Source organism: Silurus aristotelis (genome assembly GCF_946808225.1).
Source record: "Silurus aristotelis genome assembly, chromosome: 20".
NCBI classification, from domain to species: domain Eukaryota; kingdom Metazoa; phylum Chordata; class Actinopteri; order Siluriformes; family Siluridae; genus Silurus; species Silurus aristotelis.
The window spans coordinates 2,897,691-2,922,916 of record NC_139593.1 but is presented as its reverse complement, the minus strand read 5'-3'; the positions used below and the strand labels follow the sequence as shown (position 1 = coordinate 2,922,916).

The 25,226-nt window shown below is 38.1% G+C and overlaps 2 protein-coding genes across 2 annotated transcripts; both read right to left on the bottom strand.

Moving 5' to 3' along the window:
- Window positions 1–8,122: 8,122 nt before the first annotated feature.
- Window positions 8,123–18,548, bottom strand: LOC310715899 (adhesion G protein-coupled receptor E3-like). The gene is made up of 17 exons (XM_083522612.1): window positions 18,389–18,548; window positions 18,134–18,292; window positions 16,912–16,989; window positions 16,641–16,809; window positions 15,551–15,652; window positions 15,196–15,356; window positions 14,937–15,095; window positions 13,277–13,354; window positions 12,969–13,145; window positions 12,701–12,826; window positions 11,733–11,896; window positions 11,481–11,639; window positions 9,617–9,844; window positions 9,297–9,529; window positions 9,124–9,184; window positions 8,692–8,964; window positions 8,123–8,488 (listed from the first exon to the last, which is right to left on the bottom strand). The coding sequence occupies exons 10-17, from the start codon at window positions 12,738–12,740 to the stop codon at window positions 8,390–8,392; spliced, it is 1,257 nt and encodes a 418-aa protein (XP_083378738.1). The 5' UTR covers window positions 12,741–12,826; window positions 12,969–13,145; window positions 13,277–13,354; window positions 14,937–15,095; window positions 15,196–15,356; window positions 15,551–15,652; window positions 16,641–16,809; window positions 16,912–16,989; window positions 18,134–18,292; window positions 18,389–18,548; the 3' UTR covers window positions 8,123–8,389.
- LOC310715596 (uncharacterized protein) lies at window positions 14,146–24,474 on the bottom strand (the record flags this gene model as incomplete). Its single annotated transcript, XM_083522110.1, has 11 exons — window positions 24,346–24,474; window positions 23,679–23,738; window positions 22,844–22,875; window positions 22,381–22,663; window positions 22,125–22,238; window positions 20,651–20,826; window positions 20,401–20,553; window positions 19,313–19,396; window positions 19,051–19,216; window positions 18,821–18,940; window positions 14,146–14,378 (listed from the first exon to the last, which is right to left on the bottom strand). Exons 1-11 carry the CDS (start codon window positions 24,362–24,364, stop codon window positions 14,146–14,148), a joined length of 1,440 nt encoding a protein of 479 aa, XP_083378236.1. The 5' UTR covers window positions 24,365–24,474.
- Window positions 24,475–25,226: the final 752 nt, after the last annotated feature.

The following is a 25,226-nucleotide window of genomic DNA, read 5'->3' as shown; positions in this document are numbered from 1 at the left end:
TTTATTTTATTTTATTTTAAATAGTTTTTCTCATACCTTATAGTTATTTATCTGCCTCCTTTTCTTTCCCCCATCCTATTCCCTCATGCCGGACCATCGTACAAAACATTTCACTACATGTCGTACCCTGTATGTATGTGTATGTGATGAATAAAATTTGATTTGATTTGATTTGATTTGAAACTGTTTTATCATGGTGTGGATGGGAAGAGAAATGGTGTAGGGGTGATTCTGAAGGAAGAGTACAGTAAGAGTGTAGTGGAGGTGAAGAGAGTTTCTGATAGGGTGATGATCGTGAAGGTGGAAGTTGAAGGGATGATGATAAATGTCATCAGTGCCTATGCTCCACAAGTTGGCTGTGAGATGGAGGAAAAAGAAAGATTCTGGAGTGAATTAGATGAAGTGGTAGATGGTGTACCTAGGAAAGAACGATTGGTGATTGGGGCAGACTTTAATGGGCATGTAGGTGAAGGGAACAGAGGTGATGAGGAGGTGATGGGTAGGTATGGTTTTAAGGAGAGGAATGTGGAAGGGCAGATGGTGGTAGATTTAGCTAAAAGGATGGAAATGGCAGTAGTGAACACGTATTTTAAGAAGAAGGAGGATCATAGGGTGACGTATAAGAGTGGAGGAAGGTGCACACAGGTGGATTATCTTCTGTGTAGGAGATGCAACCTGAAGGAGATTGGAGACTGTAAGGTGTTGGCGGGGGACAGTGAAGCTAGACAGCATCGGATGGTGGTCTGTAGGATGGTTTTGGAGGCGAAGAAGAAGAGGAGGAAAGTAAGGTTTAAAAGAAGAATAAGATGGTGGAAACTGAAGGAGGAAGAGTGTAGTGTGAGGTTCAGGGAAGAGGTCAGACAGGGGCTTGGTGGTGGTGAAGAGGTGCCGGATGATTGGGCAACTACTGCAGGAGTGATGAGGGAGGCAGCTAGAAAAGTACTTGGTGTGACATCTGGAAATAGAAAGCAAGACAAGGAGACGTGGTGGTGGAATGAGGAAGTGCAGGAGAGCATTAGGTGAAAGAGGTTGGCAAAACAGAAGTGGGATCGACAGAGTGATGAGAAAAGTAGGCAGGAGTACAAGGAGATGCGGCAGCAGGTTAAAAGGGATGTGGCGAAAGCCAAGGAAAAGGCATATGAGGAACTGTATAAGAGGTTGGACACTAAGGAAGGAGAAAAGGATTTATACCGATTGGCCAAGCAGAGGGACCGAGCTGGGAAGGATGTACTGCAAGTTAGAGCAATAAAGGATGGAGAGGGAAATGTGTTGACTAGTGAGGAGAGTGTGTTGAGAAGATGGAGGGAGTATTTTGAGCAGCTGATGAATGAGGAAAATCAGAGAGAGAGAAGGTTGGAGGATGTGGAGTTGGTGAAGCAGGATGTAGATAGGATTAGTAAGGAGGAAGTGAGAGCAGCGATTAAGAGGATGAAGAATGGAAAGTCGGTTGGACCAGATGACATACCGGTAGAAGCGTGGAGATGTTTAGGAGAGATGGCAGTGGAGTTTTTAACCAGATTGTTTAACAGGATTCTGGAAGGGGAGTGGATGCCTGAGGAATGGAAAAGGAGTGTGCTGGTACCGATCTTTAAGCATAAGGGAGATGTGCAGACCTGCAGTAACTACAGGGGAATTAAGTTGATCAGTCACACCATGAAGTTATGGGAAAGAGTAGTGGAAGCCAGGCTGAGAGAACAGGTGACCATCTGTGAGCAACAGTATGGTTTCATGCCGAGGAAGAGCACCACAGATGCCTTATTTGCTTTGAGGATGTTGATGGAAAAGTATAGAGAAGGACAGAAGGAGCTGCATTGTGTATTTGTGGATTTAGAGAAAGCGTACGACAGGGTGCCGAGAGAGGAGTTGTGGTATTGTATGAGGAAGTCAGGTGTGTCAGAGAAGTATGTGAGGGTGGTGCAGGACATGTATGAGGACAATGTGACGGCAGTAAAGTGTGCAGTAGGTACGACAGACTGGTTCAGGGTGAAGGTTGGACTGCATCAAGGATCGGCCCTGAGCCCTTTCCTGTTTGCAGTGGTGATGGACAGGTTGACGGACGAGGTCAGACAGGAGTCTCCCTGGACTATGATGTTTGCAGATGATATTGTGATTTGTGGTGAGAGTAGAGAGCAGGTTGAGAAGAGCCTGGAGAGGTGGAGATATGCGCTGGAGAGAAGGGGAATGAAAGTCAGTAGGAGTAAGACAGAGTACATGTGTGTGAATGAGAGGGAGGGCAGTGGAGTGATGCGGTTGCAGGGAGAAGAGGTGGAGAAGGTGGAGGAGTTCAGGTACCTGGGGTCAACAGTGCAAAGTAATGGAGAGTGTGTTAGGGAAGTAAAGAAAAGAGTGCAGGCAGGGTGGAGTGGGTGGAGAAGAGTGACAGGAGTGATTTGTGATAGAAGAGTATCTGCAAGAATGAAAGGGAAAGTTTATAGGACTGTGGTGAGACCTGCGATGTTGTATGGATTAGAGACAGTGGCATTGAGTAAAAGACAGGAGGTGGAGCTGGAGGTAGCAGAGCTGAAGATGTTGAGGTTTTCGTTGGGAGTGACGAGGATGGACAAGATTAGAAATGAGTTTATTAGAGGGACAGCCCATGTAGGATGTTTTGGTGACAAGGTGAGGGAGGCGAGATTAAGATGGTTTGGACATGTGCAGAGAAGGGACGAATTATATTGGTAGAAAAATGCTGAAGATGGAGCCACCAGGTAGGAGGAAAAGAGGAAGGCCAAGGAGGAGGTTCATGGATGTGGTGAGGGAAGACATGCAGGTAGTTGGTGTAAAAGAGGCAGATATAGAGGACAGGGTGGTATGGAGACGGATGATCCGCTGTGGCGACCCCTAATGGGAGCAGCCGAAAGAAGAAGAAGAAGATTACTTCTACATATACCATCCACATATTTAATACGATAGGAAGATGATCCAAATGCACAGGTGTAGAAGAAAAAACACAGCAAAAGCAAAAACAAACAAATTTAGAACCAGTGATTGACACAGGGAATTCAAGACAGGATAAGAGACTCAGGAAAGCAAACTCAAGCAACTAATCCGTGACATAGCGACAAAATGGCGACATCTTGGGGAAAAAATGAGAAACACAATGAAAATAAACTCCCCAAACTTTACAGAATCTCCTAGTGTGGCTGCATCAACATATCCTTCTACCCTGATAGAAGATGGAAGTTTCAAGGCAAACCAGCAATATTAAATATTAAACATTAAATAATATAAAAAAACAAAACAAAAGAAAAATAAAAGAGAGAAAAGTAATAGCGGGGCATAAGAAAGCAAACAACCTATATGTTTATTGCTAAAACATTATAGAAACGTTATTTCTAAGCAAAAACATTTAACGTCAATACACAATTTTAATGCTTTAGTGTCTGGATGTTGTAGTAAACACAGAAACCAGCTCCAATTAGAGCTACAGAATGTATCAGCAAATAACAGTGCCACCTATAGGTCTGCACTCAAGTGCCCATCAGTAAAAAGTTGATACCCCAAAATGAATGAATCCAGATGACGAGTTCCCATTTGAGGAATTCTCCAAATTCTCTCAAAATATTAATTTTAAATAATGAATCCTAAATGTGTTGCTAGAGCATTTGTAGCCAAATTTGGGAAAACTTTCTACAGACTGCCATAGAAAACCAGCCAGAAGAACAAGAGGCATCAGTAGAATAGCATGACAAAATGTGAGAATGGATAAAGTAGGAACTTCTAAACTAATAAAAAATTGGTTCTGCATTTTAACTGTATTCAAATCACCACGAACATAAAATATTAACCAAATATATAAAACCCACTGATGAAATAAGAACCGACTTTTAAACATAATTTATATATATATATATATATATATATATATATATATATATATATATATATATATATATATATATATATATAAAAAACCTTCATGTTATCGGTGCATGGACCCTCCAACACAATCCCATCACCTCTCCTTTACATCTAATAGCAACATACTCACTGTTTATTAGCAGAACCATATTTCTCTTTGTTTGAGGTGAAGTGTCTTTGTTAGTCCACGAAAAATGAAGAGAGTGAACACGAGCGCGGCTGTTTAACTGGAACTGGATATTAAAATCTGCCTTTCCATATATACACTTGAAACGACACTCGTTTGCATTCGGCATCTAGAATGTGTGTGCTTCATTGTTAGTGTAAAACAAACATGACATTGCATTTTTTCATCATATTTACCGCAGCAGCAGGATACAGAGTAGAAAAAAAATGGAACCCAGTGCTGTCTGATAAAAACCCCTAAAAACCACGTGTGTGCGAATTTCCGCTGGAACTGCAGTTATAAATGCTCATGCAATTTATGCTTTTTTTAAACCTGTTAACTCCCTTTAAAATCAGTCATCATTAAAGTATTTCAATCATCCCTGGACCCCAATCGTGCTCTTGTTTATAGTTTTACATTCATACTTGCCAAAGAATTATAATAGGTGCCTTCAAATTTCATGATGTTTCATATTTAAATGCACCAGGATTGTGAGATTCAGCAGGTCTTGGGTTTTTGTTTTTTTCCAACATTATTGAAATATTCTAGCAATTGTCATCAACAGCATGAACTTCTTCTGGACCAAACGGACCAGCCTTCGCTCCTCACGTGCATCAATGAACCTCGGCCGCCCACCACCCTGTCGCCGGTTCATCACTGTTCCTTCCTTGGAGCACTTTTAATAGACACTGACCACTGCAGACCAGGAAAATCCCACAAGAGCTGCAGTTTTGGAGATGCTCTGACCCAGTCGTCTAGACGTCACAATTTGACTCAAACTCGCCCCAAATCCTTAATTGCAACTAAATCGTACCGTTCTGTCTGTTCTAAATGTACCATATATTAATACTTTGTTTTCTATACTCTAATCAGTCACACCATGAAGTTATGGGAAAGAGTAGTGGAAGCCAGGCTGAGAGAAGAGGTGACCATCTGTGAGCAACAGTATGGTTTCATGCCGAGGAAGAGCACCACAGATGCCTTATTTGCTTTGAGGATGTTGATGGAGAAGTATAGAGAAGGACAGAAGGAGCTGCATTGTGTATTTGTGGATTTAGAGAAAGCGTACAACAGGGTGCCGAGAGAGGAGTTGTGGTATTGTATGAGGAAGTCAGGTGTGTCAGAGAAGTATGTGAGGGTGGTGCAGGACATGTATGAGGACAGTGTGACGGCAGTAAAGTGTGCAGTAGGTACGACAGACTGGTTCAGGGTGAAGGTTGGACTGCATCAAGGATCGGCCCTGAGCCCTTTCCTGTTTGCAGTGGTGATGGACAGGTTGACGGACGAGGTCAGACAGGAGTCTCCCTGGACTATGATGTTTGCAGATGATATTGTGATTTGTGGTGAGAGTAGAGAGCAGGTTGAGAAGAGCCTGGAGAGGTGGAGATATGCGCTGGAGAGAAGGGGAATGAAAGTCAGTAGGAGTAAGACAGAGTACATGTGTGTGAATGAGAGGGAGGGCAGTGGAGTGATGCGGTTGCAGGGAGAAGAGGTGGAGAAGGTGGAGGAGTTCAGGTACCTGGGGTCAACAGTGCAAAGTAATGGAGAGTGTGTTAGGGAAGTAAAGAAAAGAGTGCAGGCAGGGTGGAGTGGGTGGAGAAGAGTGACAGGAGTGATTTGTGATAGAAGAGTATCTGCAAGAATGAAAGGGAAAGTTTATAGGACTGTGGTGAGACCTGCGATGTTGTATGGATTAGAGACAGTGGCATTGAGTAAAAGACAGGAGGTGGAGCTGGAGGTAGCAGAGCTGAAGATGTTGAGGTTTTCGTTGGGAGTGACGAGGATGGACAAGATTAGAAATGAGTTTATTAGAGGGACAGCACATGTAGGATGTTTTGGTGACAAGGTGAGGGAGGCGAGATTGAGATGGTTTGGACATGTGCAGAGAAGGGACATGAATTATATTGGTAGAAAAATGCTGAAGATGGAGCCACCAGGTAGGAGGAAAAGAGGAAGGCCAAGGAGGAGGTTCATGGATGTGGTGAGGGAAGACATGCAGGTAGTTGGTGTGAAAGAGGCAGATATAGAGGACAGGGTGGTATGGAGACGGATGATCCGCTGTGGCGACCCCTAATGGGAGCAGCCGAAAGAAGAAGAAGAAGAAGAAGACTCTAATCAACATGGACATGGGGAAATGTTAATGCTTTATGCAAATTATGTTTATTATATTATGTATATTTTTGTAAACAATTTAAAGTAATTGTGGTGTTTTAAATTACGTAAAGCATCAGGACACCTAACGGAACTTTTGCTATGTTTCCACACGGACGTTTATTGAGGTGATAATGGACAAACTGTAGCTCTTCTGTTTTCTTTATTAGACAAAAATACAGCATTTTGTTGTTATGAGTGAATACAAAAAAATTAGATACTTTACATATTTACAGATTATGTTTTGCTTTTATCTGAACCGTCAACACAGTAATTTAAGTTCATTTTTGCATCATGAAGAAAAAATGACACAAAACACGCCGTCGTGTTTGTCGACCCCTAGAGGTTAAATTGTGCACATCATGTTGGATTTCGATGCTGATTCCAGACTTGGTGCATCAGTAAAACAAATGTTTACTGAATAAAAAAGATTTTATTTAGGAGTTTATTTATTTTAATAGTAAATAAAGGACTTCGTAAATAAACGTGTGTTGCACTGAAGGTTTTAATTTTGCTTCTTTTATATTTATTGATTTATAGTTTTAATAAAAACGATCAAACAGAAATGCACGCTGCATTAATAACGCATAGAACACAAGCAGAGAAAAGATGATGATGATCAGCTGATCAGGAATGTGTCTGTTCTCAGTCATGTTTACATCACTGACTCCCTCTGTCTAATCCACATTAACCCCAGACTTCTTACTGCCTTCTGCCTGCTCATTGTGAGCTTCAGAAACTAGTCTACATCTGTGGTGTGAGAGAGACAGGAAATGATACACCAGTGGATTGAAAAAGCGACACAATGACAGAAAACAAGTTGATGAGCTGAAAACGGCGCAGTGAAAAGTATTGATCATGTCACCAAATAGATTAAAAATAAAGTAACGAGTCTGGGGTGAAAATGTAGAAAATACAGATATTTGTGTTAAAATGTAATCAGTGAAAGTTAAAAGTGAAGTACAAAACTGATACTGAAATCTACTTAAGTACAGTAACAACATATTTGTACTTTATTATTCCACCTCTGCATATATACATATATATATATATATATATATATATATATATATATATATATATATATATATATATATATATATATATATATATATATATATATATATATATGAGCAAATGAGCAAAAGTTGTGAAAAAGAATGCTGTAAAGTAAAAATACCTTTAAAAATGGAAGTGTTAATAGTTTATTTTATTATTAATAAACTAGGTCTGGGGTTCAAGCCCCGGTATCGCCAAGCTGCCACTCTTGGGCCCTTGAGCAAGGCCCTTAACCCTCTATGCTCCGGGGGTCCCTTACGAGGGAAATATCAAGGTCCGTGACGTCGGAGTGATGTGGGGCCGCCTTCCCGTGGGCTCACCACCTGCAGGAGGGACCGTAAGGGACGGTGCTGTTAGGATTGGGCAGCAGTCGAAGGCGGGGGCCTGCTTAGTCTGCTGCCCCCGTGACCCGAATTACGGATAAGCGGGAGAAAATGAATAAATTAATAAACTAGTTTTATTAGTTTATTTATTATTATATAGTTATTTTAATTTACTAACACAAAATCAACATTCAGATTAAATTTTTCACGTTAACTTGAAACATCTTGGAGGACAATTTTTAAACATTTTTATGCAAACTGTATGAAATATCACATATAAATTCATCCAAATGACTCTAAGAGGTTTTGCATAAATTCCCCCAAAAGTGCAAAATATATATAATATGTAGGTTGTGCATAACCTTTGAACTGCTTATGCAAGTGTTAGTTCTATATTCTCTTGGTTCCTTGAAAGGTTCTTGAGAGCTTCTGAGATGTCTTGACAACCATTTTTTTTTCAATCATCACAGAATTCACAGCATTCTTAGTTCAATAAAAAAAAAAAATAATAATAAAATAAAAAAAGATTCTCAGATTTCTTGATGTAATATGTTTTGTACAAAGCCTGCAAATGATATTAGATGATTAATAGGAATAGGAGAGTAAGGTGATAGCAACAGACTATCTTAAATATGCCTTCAGACTAAACATGGATGCTCCCAGTGGCTTTTGGTCTGCCAAGTTACCATTGGTCAGCTGCTTCGGTATAAGTGGAATAGAAAACACACTTTCATAGGAAATAAATCATTATTAGGGTATTAACAGAACAGTTTACATCACAAGTCACAGGACTTGGATTTTTGCTTTCAGAAATGCTGTTCTTCTGAATTCAGTGCTGAGTCTCCTGAGTCTCCGCAGCCTCTGAAGCCTCGCCAGGGTTTTTATAGCAGCAAATACCATCCCAAATCTTCCTGTACTTCTGCCTGACCTGGAAGAGGATCATACGGCACAGAATAGGTCAATACATTTCTGCAGAAAGTCTGTACATCTCGTCTAAAACAAATGATCCAGTATTAATAACGTTTTTATAAAACTTTCAATATTAATAATCGATATCATTATCAGGTAAGATGGTTAGAAGACAGTAGTCAATAATTGAGACCAGTAAGTGGTTATTGGTTGGGTGCTGACCTCTTGGTTAAGGAGACAGTGGACGATGAAGATGAAGGTGCCCTGCTGGGTGTTGAGGAACAAGAAGAGGTTATACAATCCCACATTGTCAGTGGGGATATAGCGGAGAATCCAGTAGCAGCCGAGGATGATAAACTGGGCCAGGCTTTTAAACATCACACGCATGACCAGATTTGTATTGTCACTGTTGGGCCTCTGAAGGTTCATGTTTCGCAACTGCTTCAGGGTGAAGACCATCATGATAATGATGATAATGTAGAGAAGCACGTTTGACTGCACACAACAATAATATCTAATCTATTAAACATCTCCGTTAGATACACTTGATCTGATATAATATATGAGTGCTACCTCACCACTGAAAGCCATGTGTCATACATAAGTTTGTTGTTGGAGTCGGTGTTTCGCTTCGACAAAATCTATATTACTCACCGCAACAATGAAAAGTATAAGATAGTCAAATTTCTTCTCTTCATCTTTAGTTTCCCAGCATCTACAAACGGAACAAAATCATGCTAAAAACATAAAGTATAAAAATATAAAAAAAAATGTTGGATTCTGATCAGTTACAATGTGTTAAACCAACCATCTCCAACCACACTTACTTTCCATTAACATTATTTTGAGCACTGGTTGCAGTACACACAATCACTACTACCACAGGAATGAGGTATCCAACCATATTCACCCTGTTCCACCTAAGCCCCTGTTCCAGGTTTGATCTGATCTGTGATATATTTTTCAAGAACAGGAAGATCACAACAGTCTCAATTAACATCCACACAAAAGTAGAGATAAAGAAGAACCTGCGGAGACTCTTCATAATTGCACAGGCTTGCTGAAAGGAAAAGGGGGAAAAAATTAGGAACTACTGAACTATTTATTGACTCGGCAAACGGTGTACAGAAATGCTAACAGCGTTCACCGGGGTTTGTAGATGAAGCTGGAAAAAATAATTGGGCTGGTCAAGGAGGTCAAACAGCAGGAGGTTTAAACACAGGTTTATCAGCGCTGCGTTGGTCTCATTTGAGTTTTGACAACAAAACGCAAATGTCAGCAGACACAAAGTCAGGAAGAAGATTCCCACCCCCTGAGCAATGGGCATGTACAGGACGGTTTCGCAGTGCATGGACACTGTGGCTCCAAATAGTGTCTAAATTAGAAAACAACAAGAGGAACAAACAAAGATGTTTAAATAAGCAGGTGGATAGTTTGACTAATGCTTATGAATTATATAATAATAATTGGATCTAAATATTATTTGTTAATTTATTCTTTTTTAGTAAGGAGTTTTTTCTTGGGCAGGGATCATGAGAGCACTCAAGGCAACGCTGGGAGTAACTGATATGGCTGCAAAAGTACAAACTGATTCCCAAGAATGATCATACAACTAGTAATCTGTAAAACTGTCAGGGATCCACCTGCCAGGCCTCCCTCGAAGGCTTTCACGCTGCCTCTCACTGCTCTAAATGGCAGCACCTGTTCCTTGTTATCTTTCCCCTTTAAAAGGTCCCAGTTCCACCTCACTGGCAGTCGGACCTCCTTGGTTACCTTAGTGACCTACCGGATTCCTGACCGCCAGCATTCCCCGCTGGTTCATGCTCCTTATTCAGTGTTTTATGATTCTACTCGCCTTACGGATTATACCTGCATTCTGGATTATACCTGCATTATGGTTGTTAACTCTTACATAAACCTTAAATAAAGCATGATTGAGTTACTCTTATTACTGCCGTGACAAAAACAAAGTGCTGCTTTGCGCAAAATTAATGGCAACAGAATTTCATTTCAACAGGAAGGAAGCAGTTTAAAAATAAAATTTAAAAAAAATCAGAAAACCTATTTTAGACACCGGACCTAACTATGACTTTGACCCTTTTTGGATCAATTTCTAATCTGTTCAACTACTGGTGACTCAGAGGTTAAAGCAAAGGTTGTAAATTCAAATCCCAAGCTGCCACCCCTCGGCCCTTGAGCAGGGCCCTTACCCCCATAGCTGCTCATTGGTATGAATGATATAACTGTTAGGCGCTCTGGATAGGGGGCGTCTGCCAAATGCTGTAAATGTAAGGTACTGGTTGCAATATATGAATTATTTATACATTCTACCACTCCCTCTTGAAATATCATCATACTGAATATTTCACAGACAGAAGGGCAGACAGATAAACCGGCGACCTGAACACATAATGTCCCCCACCTAATGGTCAACTGACTGTAGAAGACTGTAGAAAGGATATAGCATGTCAAACATTATGTGAACATCTGTCCAGCATTTAGTGATGTATTCCCCATTTCGCCCCTATTCATGTGGGGAAGCTTTACGCCATATATTTTGAGAATGGTTGGAGATTTGTGTACATTTAGCCATTTGTGAATTTAAGCAGGATACTTCATTGTCACTGGGAAAACGTTTGGGCCTCCTAGTGCAGGTGAAAGGAAATCCTTATTATTGCAAGCCGAAAGACAATCTAGACAAATGCATGGTTCAGATTTTGTGGGAGCAGTTTGACGGAAAGCTCAGATACTCCAAGATGTATTATCATGCAAAATTGTAGAGTGCACACACTTACATTTAAACCCCATTAGGTAACATTTGACATGATACACATAACATATAGCAAACGTCAGGTGGTGCGGTTACTTCACATTATGTATTGTCACATTTTCTGGTTGTTGTCTAGTATTTATCGCATGTATGCCTTATATACTATGCACATTTTTGCGATTGGGAATATAGGTATAATAGATGACCTACACACAACTCTACATACATCTGGGTCTCTTACCTTACATGGAACAATGTTTTTGATTAGAGCAAACACTGACAGTTGATCACAGGAACACTTGGTGTGAGTGGTATTTGTTTGTGAAACACAACAGCCAAGTTGATCCCATTCTGCTTCATTCCAGTACACACAGGAAAGTGTATCTTCAGAGTTAAACCCCTAACCAGCGGAGAAGATGTTATTAGGTTAGATGGTAGTGATGGGAATAGGGATAATGGAACCTGCCAATGCTGCAGGAGTCATTTAACTTACCTGGATGTGTTTAAAGGTGATGTTGATTGGTTGGATGAGCCACTTGTTCTGGGTTTTAGGGAGTGTTACTGACACCATATTGGACATCAAGGCTTTCATTTGGTCATTAGGTTTCAGGAAGTCTTCCATGTCAGCGTAACTCATGAAGGCCACTGCAGCTGATTCTGAAGTTTTAATAAAGTTAAAACACTGGTGCAGTTATAAGCTACATTACACTTAAATTTATTCCATTACAGCAACAATGACACAATTTGCCATTGTTATTTTTAACCATTAAATAGTGGTCCACACTATCATAGTCATGTGTTTAATGGGGGAGTTTCAAAAGAATGTAGTTATAATTATAAGTCACACGGCTAAGAAAAAAGTCCACTTCCTGGCAAACACCACATCTTACAAACATGGCTGCCACAGACACATTTGCTATTGAAAACTCTCTGCGAAAGAATTATTTTTCTGACTCATTCCATTGACCTACCAACCCTTATTATTTACGATTGGACATGGACACGACAACATCGTTTGGCAGATGCCCTTATCCAGAGCGGTTTACTTTTTTCTTTTTTTTTTTTTTGGTCATTTTATACATCTGAGCAGTTGAGGGTTTTAGGAACTTGCTCAAGCATTGGACAAGTGCTGGGATTTGAGCTCACAACCTTTCAAGCACAAGTCAAACATCTTATCCACTAAGCTACCACTTCCCCTGGGTGACATGTTATTTTCCGCACACCATACAATTTTTTACCTGGTTTTGTCTATCGATTTTGGATTTGTCTGCTTGGGTTAATGAAGATTTATTTATTTTTTCCGTGCATCAAAGTTTCACCACAGTCTAGCGCTCTTCATCTTGCTTGTAGATCACCTGAACTTATACTAGTTTATACCCATGACCGCTATCCTGCATTACCATGTACTTGAGAGTGTTTTAACATCCTGACAGAACAATTGGAAAAATATTACTACTATACCTTTATTAGTCTTTAAGATGCTAATGAGATCGATATCCATGGAGGCATCCGTTGTTTTAAGTTCGAAATTGGTGTTAGATTCTTCATCTGACAGATTAGATTCATCCACCACATATATAAGAACCTCTAATAAAATATAAAGGGAAGGTCAGTTAGAAAGAAAGAAAAGAAAGAGTAAAAGTAAAACAATAAAATAAACGTAACAAACTGAATTTGGAATGTTACAAAGCAGGTGCTGGTGTAATAATATGTATAAGCAGCTCAATACCTAAATTTTGCAGGGTGAAGCTTAAATAGTTTTTTCTCCATTCACCAGTGTAGACACCAGTTGCTCATTTACATCCAATACAGCATTTCCAAAGGACATCCAATTTTTTAGGTCAGTAATGTTGCTTTTCACATGAGACATCAGATTAACTGTCATGTTCAAATAATATTTTACATCCTGACAAACAGCAAGAGAAATTACATTACACTCTGATTTCACTTTATATTTTAGACAAAATGACCATCCTGTAGAAAAATAAAGCCATTCACAATGAATATTAGGAATTTACAGCACCACATATGTCTTACCTCCAGTGACAAATTTTGATCTTCAATATTCAGAATTTTTTTCAGAAGATTATCTGTGCACGATCTGGTTAAATTATCCTAAGTAACAATACATTTATGTGAATAATAATTATAATCAATAAATAAATAATAACACAATATGAAAAATAATGCAATGCAAAAATGCAATATCAGAAAATGAAAAAAAAAAAAAATCTGTTTTAATAATCAAATTTTCTTAATTAAAAAAAAATGCATCAATGCTATCTATGGTTTAGAGTTACATCACAGTGCTTACAAAAATCAGTAGACATAATCAGATGTTGAACATAAATGTATGCATTACTATATTGTCAAATGTACATGTGGACATCTGTCTAAATATATATATATATATATGTTGCCTCTGTGGATACTTTTACTAGTATGTAGCCCACATACATTTCAGAAATATTGCTAAAATAAGAAATATGATGTAGTTCAATAATGCAGAAAAACTAGTTCATGCTTACTGCCTGGATGTTCTAGTAAGTACAAAAGTAAGCTTCAGTTAGTCCAGAATTTAGCGGCAAGAGTATTTAAAAACAGAACCAGAAAATATGACCACATCACCCCTGTCTTATCTACTCATTGCCATAGCAGTGACAACTTAGTGGTGTCTTAAATCCCTGAACTTCAGATCAGTAACTCAGAGATTTAACCACTAAGCCATTACTAGATCTGGTGTCACTAGATAGATCGATCAGACCACCAGCATGCACTTTGAACTGGTGTTCATCCCTGGTGATTTATCTATACGTAAAGATCTTGAGACCTCTTTGAAATAACCATAGACAATCAACTGTCCATTACTTCCTACTTTACTTCTAACACACATGTTCATTTCTCTTTCACAACAGCAGGAAATGTGTTGGTTTCTGTTCACACAGTTGACTCAGGTGCTTGTTCAGTCCCATTTCATCTCTAGACTGGACTACTGCACCTTGCTCCACCAGGTCTGCCTTTAAAAATTCAGATATGTTTTTAACAACTCCTAGGTTCTCCCAAACAGCATTCCACTGCTTTGCTCCCTCCATTGGCTTCTTGTAGTTTCCCATGTCAGAATTAAAACACTGATGCTTGCCTACAAAGCAAAAAATGGACAAGCTTTCCCCTGCCTCTCAGCACTTGTCTCACTCTGCACTGCCCCCATGCTCCTTCTGTTTCTCAACCACTGCTCACATGGCCTTTCGATTGGCCAACATCTTTCCAGGTCCAAGAAAGAAATGTGTAAGACTCTTCTTTTTTTCTGGCATGTAGGTGGTGGAAGAACATCCACTTGATGTGAGTTTCTGTGTGCATAAATTGTGGTATTGGGAGATGTATGGGGTATGTTGCAGAATTGGTATGGTCAACTGCAGCTTTGTGAATGGAGAACAGAGCCAGGGAAGGTGAGTGGTAAGGATCCAACACCTGATATATATTGTTCTCTGATGAAATTTGTTTCAGGGAGCAGGGGCAGGCTGGGTGTGTGTTTGTGTTGTTAAATGAAATGCTGGAAAGTTAAAAAGCTTTTTCTTTTTTTTTTTTTTTGAGTCATCCAAGCTGTTTAAATGTTACATCACACTTTAAATTTAATATAAAAAGAATGAAAAGACATTTACTTACTGTTCACACTATACACAATATACTTGTGTCTTACCCTGCATGGGTCAGTCTCCATTATGAGAGAAAATATACCCAGATATTGACATGAGCACACTGTGTGACTGCTGTTAGACACTACTACAACACAACCATCTGTAATCCATTGAGAACCATTCCAGGACACACAGGAAAGTCTGAAATCAGGTCCTAACCCCTTGTAAAATGGAGAGAACCATTAAAAAAGTAATTATCATAAAATATAACAATAATCATCAACATTATCATAAATCTCAATAAAAATGTAAATTTCTTACACTCGTGTGCCTGAAGGTAAGATTTAGATTTTTTTCAAGTTGCATTGGTGAGACGAATACCACAGGGGACATAATAGTTTTATTCGTGTTGATTATTGTTTTGAATAAAGTAGGTTTGAAAATGTATGACATATTTGTATAGCTCACGAAGATCACAATCTCTGATTCAGAACAAAAATAAAAATCATAGGAACATGTGACATGCATTTTGAACTCACATTCATACTGACATACATAAGAACATGGCCACATTTATAAAGTTATTTGATGTAAAATTTGTTGTAACAACTTTTTTTAACCTAAATAAATATTTAAACCAGACACAATATTGAACATGTTCCTTCTACATATATACCACTTTCTCCTCCTTCTGAAGTGGGTTCCATATCCAGAGAGACGTCACTTGTGGTGAATGTGATGTTTTTTTCATCAGGTTTAACTTCAAGCTTTTGAAACTCTGGAAAGTTTTAAATTAAAGAGTCAGCTGTGGTTTACACTTATAGACAAAATCAATCAAAATTAAATAAAGAACTTTCTTCTTCTTCCCACTTCTCTCATTAGGGGTCGCCACAGAGGATCATCCGTCTCCATACCACCCTGTCCTCTACATCTGCCTCTTTTAAACCAACTACCTGCATGTCTTCCCTCACCACATCCATAAACCTCCTCCTTGGTCTTCCTCTTTTCCTCCTTCCTGGTGTCTCCATCCTCAGCATTCTCCTACTGATATACCCCATGTCCCTCCTCTGCACATGTCCAAACCATCTCAATCTCACCTCCCTCACCTTGTCTCCAAAACGTCCTACATGTGCTGTCCCTTTAATAAACTCATTTATAATCCTGTCCATCGTCGTCACTCCCAACGAACATCTCAACATCTTCAGCTCTGCTACCTCCAGCTCCATCTCCTGTCTTTTACTCAATGCCACTGTCTCTAAACCTACATCATCTCAGGTCTCACCACAGTCCTATAAACCTTCCCTTTCATGCTCATAGATGCTTTTCTATCACAAATCACTACTGCTATCACTCTTCTCCACCCACTCCACCCTGCCTGCACTCTTTTCTTCACTTCTCTAACACACTCTCCATTACTTTGCACTGTTGACCCCAGGTACCTGAACTCCTCCACCTTCTCCACCTCTTCTCCCTGCATCCGCACCCCTCCACTGCCCTCCCTCTCATTCACACACATGTACTCTGTCTTACTCCTACTGACTTTCATTCCCCTTCTCTCCCGCGTGTACCTCCACCTCTCCAGGCTCTTCTCAACCTGCTCTCTTTACTCTCACCACAAATACCAATATCATCCACAAACATCATAGTCCATGGAGACTTCTGTCTGACCTCGTCCGTGAATGAAATAAAGAACTATAGAAGGAGAAAACGTTTAAATAAAGGAACAGATTGTACAAAAATAACTTTTGGAACAAGTGGATTCGTACCTAAATTTGGGAAAGAGATGGTATTTGTGTTCTCCATCAGGAAAGATATCAGTCTGTGAGTGATGTTCAATACACGATTTCCGAAGCATATCAGTTTATCTTGTTCCAAAACAACATTCTCCATACTGTTAATAAGATTAACTGATATGTTTAAATAACGAGTCACAAGCTGTTCAAAGACCAGAGAGATTCCCATGAGTACATAACAAAAGACATTCTGCATTGTCCAAAGAAAAGCACTTTATGCTGACAAGTCAGTCAGAGGTCTCACCTCCTGTGGTGAGTTTTCATTTGTGTTGTCCAAGATTTGATCCAGGAACTTTATTGCACATTGTGCGCTTACAAAATCCTAGATTAAAATATAATTAAATTACATTGTGTTCACCATTATGACATTATCATCCAAAAAAAAAAAGGTTCATGCTTGAATACATCAATGTCATGTTTAACTGATGTAAAAAAATCTTTTCTCATTTTGTCTTCCCCAAATTAGTTCTTGAGTTTTACTTGGTTCCTCTCTGACTGTCACAAAGGTATTTTATTTTATATACCAACTAATGTGATTAGAAACACATTCTACCACCTTGACATCTTCTGGTGCCTCGTATCCACACAAAGCCGTGTAAACATGGCTTATTCATTTAATTATAGAAAACACTTGCACCCCTCTGAACCCCCACCTCCAAAACACATTCCTGACTTCATCACCTATCCGGGATCCACACAGCAGCCATCTTGTTTCTGCGTAATTCGAATTTGTCATGATCCAAATGACCATGATTACCATAATTGCCCTCATATTTCCTTGCACAAACAGAAAGGTAACAGTTACAGTGCACTAAAGTGCAGAAGTGTTCATTGATATCTTTCTCAAGTTTTGCTTTTAACTGCAAATGCTTGACGATGCGGTTTAACAACTCACAGGAAACCACTAGAACAAATTTGTACTCTTTTCCATATTGATTTCTGATCAAAATGATGTTCGTTAAAAAACAAACAATGATGCCCTAACATTCTCCCTGGAGATCTATTACCTTAATATGCACTGTATAGACAACAAGATGCAGCCACCTGAACAACTACACCAGAATCTGCCCATTCCAGATTTATTCTTCTTTCTACTGTTATTCCCACTCTTCTGGGAAAGGATTTACACTAGATTTTGGGTTGTAAAAGATTTTTGGGGCATGGGTATAGAAAACTAGTAGAGCTGGTGGTCTGGTAGTGAGATCAGGCAATAAGGTAAGTGTGTAAGAAGAAGTGTAAAGTTCTTTGAGAAATGTAGGACTCAGCAATTAATGCTCAACCAGTTACTGCAAAGTTGAGCATTAAGTGATAATAAAGCGCTACACTTGATTTTTTGTATAGTTTGTAAAATGCTACCTTCTAACTACTTTTCATGTTTTTATCCTTTCACGCAACTGTAATATTTAAATCCCAGTCAACCAGACTGATAATTGAAGGCTTTACGTTTTGCACTGAGGCACACTTACCTCACATGGGAAAGTCAGCATGAATAGAGTCACGGTTTCCAACTGGTTACAAGAACACACAGTGTAAGTGCTGTGGGTCTGTGTGATGTTACAGTGACCAGTATCCCAACCATACCAATCCCAGTGGGCACAGGAGAGAATGGCCATATGGTCTACCTTCTAGTCAATGACAAAATGAGTAGTTAAAAGTCATTATAAAAATGTTTTTTATCCAAATGGAAGCAAACAAAAATGTCCAAAGGGGAAATAGCTTACAGTGAGATGTTCGAGGGTGAAACTGACTGCTTTGAAAAGATCGTTGTAGGTGGATGTTGCTGACACCATTCTGGACAAAGTTTTACGTGATTTATGTTGGTTAAGGTTTGGTTCTAGGATGTCTGTCAAATCAGTGTAGCTCAAGAGTGCCACAGAAATCGATTCTAAAAGTTAAAATAGAAGTTGAAATTACGCTTTTGAAAGGACCTGTGAAGCTTGTGGATCTTGGACTGTTGACTTATTGTACCGATTTTCTAGGAAGGTCATTTAAAATAGAAAGGGATAAAGGCTATGTCTATAGAAGCCATCATTTTAAATGAACAATTCATGTATTTTAATTCCCTTTTAAATTGGAATATTGCTTAGCTCTGATATGACCTAAAATGAAATCAAAAATCAAACATTGCTGTCTAAGCTAATAAACAAATATACCATCATCATCATCATCATCATTAATGCCCGTAATTTCGAAATCCAGAGAGGCGTGGCTCGTAAAGAGGCTGCAGTTTTCACTCAAGGTGACATCAGGTCCAACCAATAAAACCTGAACCTCTGGAAAGATATACATCGAAAATATTCTGACATCTAGCATTAAGTGCTTTTGTTAATTATCATTTCTTTACTAAGTGTTGTGTTCTATAATTTGTTAGTAGGTTACGTACCTAGATCTTCACGAAAAATGCTGATGTAAGTCTCTGCTTCATTCCACAGTTTAGACACCAGTAAATTATTTAAAAGTAATAAATCTTCATAATAATATTTTTGCCAATCTTGACTTCTACCGTATGCAACAAAATTCATTGTGATGTTCAAATAATTTTCCACAGTCTAAGCAAGAGCAAGAAAGATTTCCATAAATACATATTCAAATTATAAGAAAATTCTCTGAATACAAATGTAAATAATAACAGAATCATGTCTTACCTCCTGTGTTAACCGTGTGTTGGAATTTATGTAGTCCCACATACGAAACATGAAATCCTCTGCACATTGTGTTGTAAAATCAATCTAGATCAAATTATAAAAATAGATTTGATTTGAAATCAGTTCTTTATCCCCCAAAAAAACTCATTTTTTTTGGAAGTTTTTTTTATAAAAAAATAAAATAAAATAAAATGTACTTTAAAAGTTAAACAATAAACTGTAAAGTATAAAAGTTTTGTTTATTTTTAGTTTGTTGGTTTGCTCTCATGCACCAGTCAGCATTCAGATACTCATCATTGAATTGTAAAAATGTTGTTGGCTATCTTGTTGGCCCAACTGACACCTACAGCCATGCTATGATTAAAATTCTGAGATTACATAGTTCCCTTGTAAAATGTATTAAGATTGTGAATGCATATGTACACTATATTTCCAAAAGTATTGGGTCACCCGGTCATAAGTATGATATGTGTTCTTTAGCATCGCATTCCACATTTAGTCCCAATTTGTTCTTATAATTCCCTCCACTCTTCTGGGAAGATGTTCCACTAGATTTTGGAGTGTGCTTATAGATATTTGTGTTCATCAGTCACAAGGATGTTATGAAAGGCAGGTACTGATGTAGGTGAGGAGACCTGGGGTGCAGTCAGCGTTCACATTCATCCCAAAGCTTTTCAGTAGGGATGAGATCAGAGCTCTATAGCGGCAAGATCTTCCTCTCCAAAGCATGCAAACCAGATCTTCAAGAAGCTCACTTTGTGCACAGGGGCATCCCCATGCTGGAACAGGTTTGGGTTTCCAAGTTCAAGTGAATGCAATATTTTATTATAGTGCCATCTATAGACGTCCTGTACAATATAGTTTCTCCAGCTTTGTGGTAACAATTTGGAAAAGAACCAATATAGCAGGAAAGGTCAGGTGACCCAATACTTTTGGAAATAAAGTGTATATTTATATATATATATATATATATATATATATGTATTGTCTTTTGCATTTCACTGCTGCTACATGAATGGCTGACCAAATCAATGTATGATGTCTTTGCAGGTATTTCTAATACAGTGAGTTTAATCACAGGGTATTACCATGCAAGGGTCCGTCTCACTGATAACAGCAAAAGTAGTCCCATAATAACAAGAGCACACAGTGTGAGTTCCGTTGGTGTTTGAGACAAAACAGCTCGACCAGTATTCAGTCTCCCAGTTCATACAGGACATAATGGCCCTGGGGTCTATCTCCTAGGCAGAGGAGAAGGAGAAAAAGAAACTTATAGAAAATGAGTTAAGCTATTATTTCCTTTCCTTGGAATAACAATAGGGGGAAAAGAAGACATACTTTGGTGTGTTTTAGTGTGAAGTCGATCTGCTCAAGGATCCATGTGTTTTTGGTTTGGGGAAGTGAGAATGTCACCACTGCTGACATAAGCATTTTCTTTGAGTTGATATTTGCGTCAAAAAAACTTGGTTTAAAGATGGTCATCATGTCGGTGTAGCTCATGAAGACCACAGACGCTGATCCATGATAAAGAATAAGACAAATTCCACAACAAATTCATATACTGTAAGATGTTAGACTTTCAGATTTCAGATTCAATTTCCTGTTGTTATTTTAAGCCACGTCTATAAAAAGTCCACTTATTATTTTCCAGTGACCGCCATTTCCTGTTACCCAGGTGTGGTCTTTAAACGTATTAAACAAAATAAAAAAGTTCAGAAAAAAATAGCCCTGAGTTTTGCTTGTATTATAAAGTAAAACCAGTGGAAAAGAAATGTCATTATAAAGATTCGACAACAAAAACTGGAATGTTTTATAAAAAAAAAACAAAAAAAAACATAATTGTGGATATTTTCAACATATGACACAACATAATCCATCATGATTTACACAATTCACCTTTTGGGGTCAACAAACATGCAGACGCGTTTCGTGGCATTTTTTCCTCATGACGCCAAAACAAATTTAAATTACTCTCTTTTGATCATACAGATAAAAGCAATACATCATTTGAATATGTAAAGGTTCTACTTTTATTGTACACACTCATAATAACAACAAAACACTGTGATTTTATGAAATAAAGAAAACAGACAGGGGGCGCCCTCTGCCGTCTCTCTCTCTCTCTCTCTCTCTCTCTCTCTCTCTCTCATCTTTCTTTACAGACACACAAATAAAACAACCTGAATCTCCGTGAATAGTGAATATTTGCCTCGCAAACATAACAAATACATCAAATAGAAATCTCGAAATGTCTACTTTTAAATAAACCAGTTTACATCAAAACCAATACTTTCTGAATCTGAAATCCGTATGGAAGTTAAAAGAGGTACAGTTTCTCGGGGTTTCACCTCATTAACCGTCCGTGGGGAAACATAGCAAAGGTTCCGTTTGGCATCCTGATGATTTACGTCATTTAAACCACCATAATTACTTTAAAACATTTACAAGAATATTTAGTCTTCATGCACTATGTTGAGTTTGGTTTCACTAATAATAAACATACAAATGCAGGAAGCATCCATTAATTTAAGGTACATTTAGAACAGATAAAAATGTGTGATTAAGTTGTGATTAATTGCGAGTTAACTCACGACAATCATGCGATTAATCACGACTAAATATTTTAATCGATTGACAGCCCTAATAATAATATGAGGTAAGGTTAAGTTACTAGCGTGACACTGAAACATTGTCAACGGGGGAAAACCCTGGCTTAAATCAGGCAAATCGAAATGCCTCCTTGGCCTCCTCTGTGATCGTTTATAATAAAATACGGATGCACAATTTTGCTAGAAAAAAATTACAACTCTACCGTGTTTGTTCTGTGCAATCCCAACGAGATCAATGTCCAGAGAGGCCTGGCTTGTGATGAGTGTTGGAATTTCAGTCAAGGTGGTCTTAGATCCAACCATGTAAATGTAAACCTCTGGAAAGATCAAGATCCAATGATTTTCTTTAGTTCTAGTTTTCTTCTCAAATAAGTACAGAGTTTGCTCACTGCTTTTTTAAATGACATAAGAAATAGTCTTTTTGTAGAAATAAATTATTAGACTATTAAATGAACGTACCTAAATTGTTGACAGAGAAGCTGACGTTGTTGTAGTTGCGTGTTTTCACCACCAGTGTAGACACCAGTTTCTCATTCATATTCAATAAAAATTTTCCGAAGGATCTTATAATCTGGTCAGGAGTGTTATCTGTCACACATTCGCTATAATCCATTATCGAGCTCAAATTCATTTCCACATCCTGCAGAGCATCTGTAAGTCTCAACTGATCATATAATCTTGTTTTATCGTGATGTGCGATGCTCTGATTGACCTGACATAAATTCTGTGTTTGCAAATCAACCTACAGACAAAAAAAATTGTTTGTAAGAATGCCTTAATGCTAATGCTTTCTGAAGGGTGAAATCTGATTGAAGTATTGAAGTAAATCTTAAAAAGAAAATACGATACTATACTGTAACAAATGCACAAAAAATTGGACCATAATAGTTAAAAGGGTGTAGGTGTTTTAAACATACTCTACCTTACACGGTTCAAGCAATGTCCAATTGAAACCTGAAAATAATAATGCATTATTTAAGATTTTTAATCCATCCATCCTTCCATCCATTCATCCATCCATCCATCCATCCATCCATCCATCCATCCATCCATCCATCCATCCATCCACTCATCCATCCACCCACCGTTGCAAACCTACTCCCCCTATCCCTCCATATATCCCAGCATCCATCCATATATCAATTTACAATTGCATATGTACATCACTCCATCCATCCATCCATCCATCCATCCATCCATCCATCCATCCATCCATCCATCCATCCATCCATCCATCCATCCATCCACCCTTGCAAACATACTCCCCCCTATCCCTCCATATATCCCAGCATCCATCCATCCATTAATTTACAATTGCATATGTACATCACTCCATCCATCCATCCATCCATCCATCCATCCATCCAATCAAAACATTCACCCTTGCTCCATACATCTATTAATCCATCCATTAATCCATCCATTAATCCATCCATCCATTAATACATCTATTTATCCTTTCTTAAATGCATAAAATCCCCCATCCCATATTATATCTATCTAGTCATCCTTTCATCCGCCCATCCATCCATCCATCCATCCATCCATCCATCCTTGCATCCATCAATTTATCTATTAATTCACCCATTAATTTATCCATCCATCTATTCATGAATACATACATTCCTCCATCCCTCCCTCCCTCCCTCCATCCATCCATCCATCCATGTGTTTCTGCTTCCTTCCATCCATGCATAGTGACAATGTAGTATAGAGTTTAACTCTTTCAAATTTTTTGTTCTTTCCGGTTTACTTACAGGGAAATGATACTCGATGACCGCATGCAGTAAATGTTAATACTAGCAGAACAGTGACCCCTGGAGGAGAGACACGGAAACAACCTTATTACTGATATCTTTTGACTCTTATTACTGATATCAGTAATAAGAGTCATGTTTATGATATCTTTTACAATGTACAGTTACTTTATAATGTCAAGTGTAAAAAGTCATTTCCAGGTATACCACACGGAGCACTAACAAAATCATATATAAAAATACTTTTTAAAACTTAATATTATCCACTAAAGAACCAAACAACATCAATAACAATAATAATAATATTAATAATAACTACTACACATAACTAAGGCTTCATTTTGAATTTTAAGAGGAAAAGTTGTCACTGATCTGAAATAAATGAAAATGCAGATCATAACATGTAAAATTGCAGGTAAATCTTATTTCATATTTGTGTGTGTGTATATATATATATATTTATCCATTCTTAAATGCATAAAATCATCCATCCCACATTTTTTCCCTTTTTTTCAAAGCAGGGAGTCTCTGCATTGTTTGTAAATGTTGTTACTGTATGATTGAAAAATTGTGTATTATAACAGATACAAGAAAGAAAGAAAGAAAGAAAGAAAGAAAGAAAGAAAGAAAGAAAGAAAGAAAGAAAGAAAGAAAGAAAAATACGCACCTTTCAGTAGAAGTTCCATGTTCTTCAGTATTCGGGTGAAGTCTTCACTTGTCTTCGTAAATATAAATATTGCGAGAGTGCAGGATAGAATGTGAGCTCGAGGGAAGGTGACTGAGAAAGTGAAAGAATGAGAGAGTGAGTGAATGAGTGAGTGTTGTACAAATGGAAATGAGAAGATTGTTTTGCCTTCATATCTGTACAGTACATCTAGAAATTATTTGCATTTGGTATCCAAACTGAGGCACATGATCTTGAGCAGCTATTGCATGCAAAATGTTCCTATAGACTATAATTTAGGGGATTACAGCCACAGATCTCTGCCTTCAAACATTTGATATGAGCTGGTTTATGCTACAGACAGTTGAAGGTAATTAATGAGTGAATGTTGGCACGCACCGTAGATTCTTTTCAAAAAAAAAAATTTAAAACATACAATTAAAAGCAACATGAACAAGTCCATACTAAACAATTTTTGCGTCCATATCTGTAAATCGGGATCGTTTGCATTCGGCATGTGAAATGTCCTGCGTCATTGTTCAAGGCAGATTTTATCTAAAGGATGTTCCAGAGAAGAGGAATTACAGGGCAAGTGTAGAGATAAAAAAAAAAAAACAATAGAGAAAATGGTTAAAATAATTAAAATTTCAGTTTACAGTAATATTTTACCACATGGACATGAGCGATATTATATTTGAGGTTTGTTTGAATAAACTAAATAAATTGACTTTTTGATTTCTTTCACAGCCCTCGTGGTTTCTAGAGAACCAGTATCTGAGTCTTCAACTCCAAAAAACAGATTGCAGAAGCAAAAACGATTCATTCAGTGGGTTTTTGTGTTTTTATTTCAATAAGCATTATTTTACAGTATTAGATATTTAACA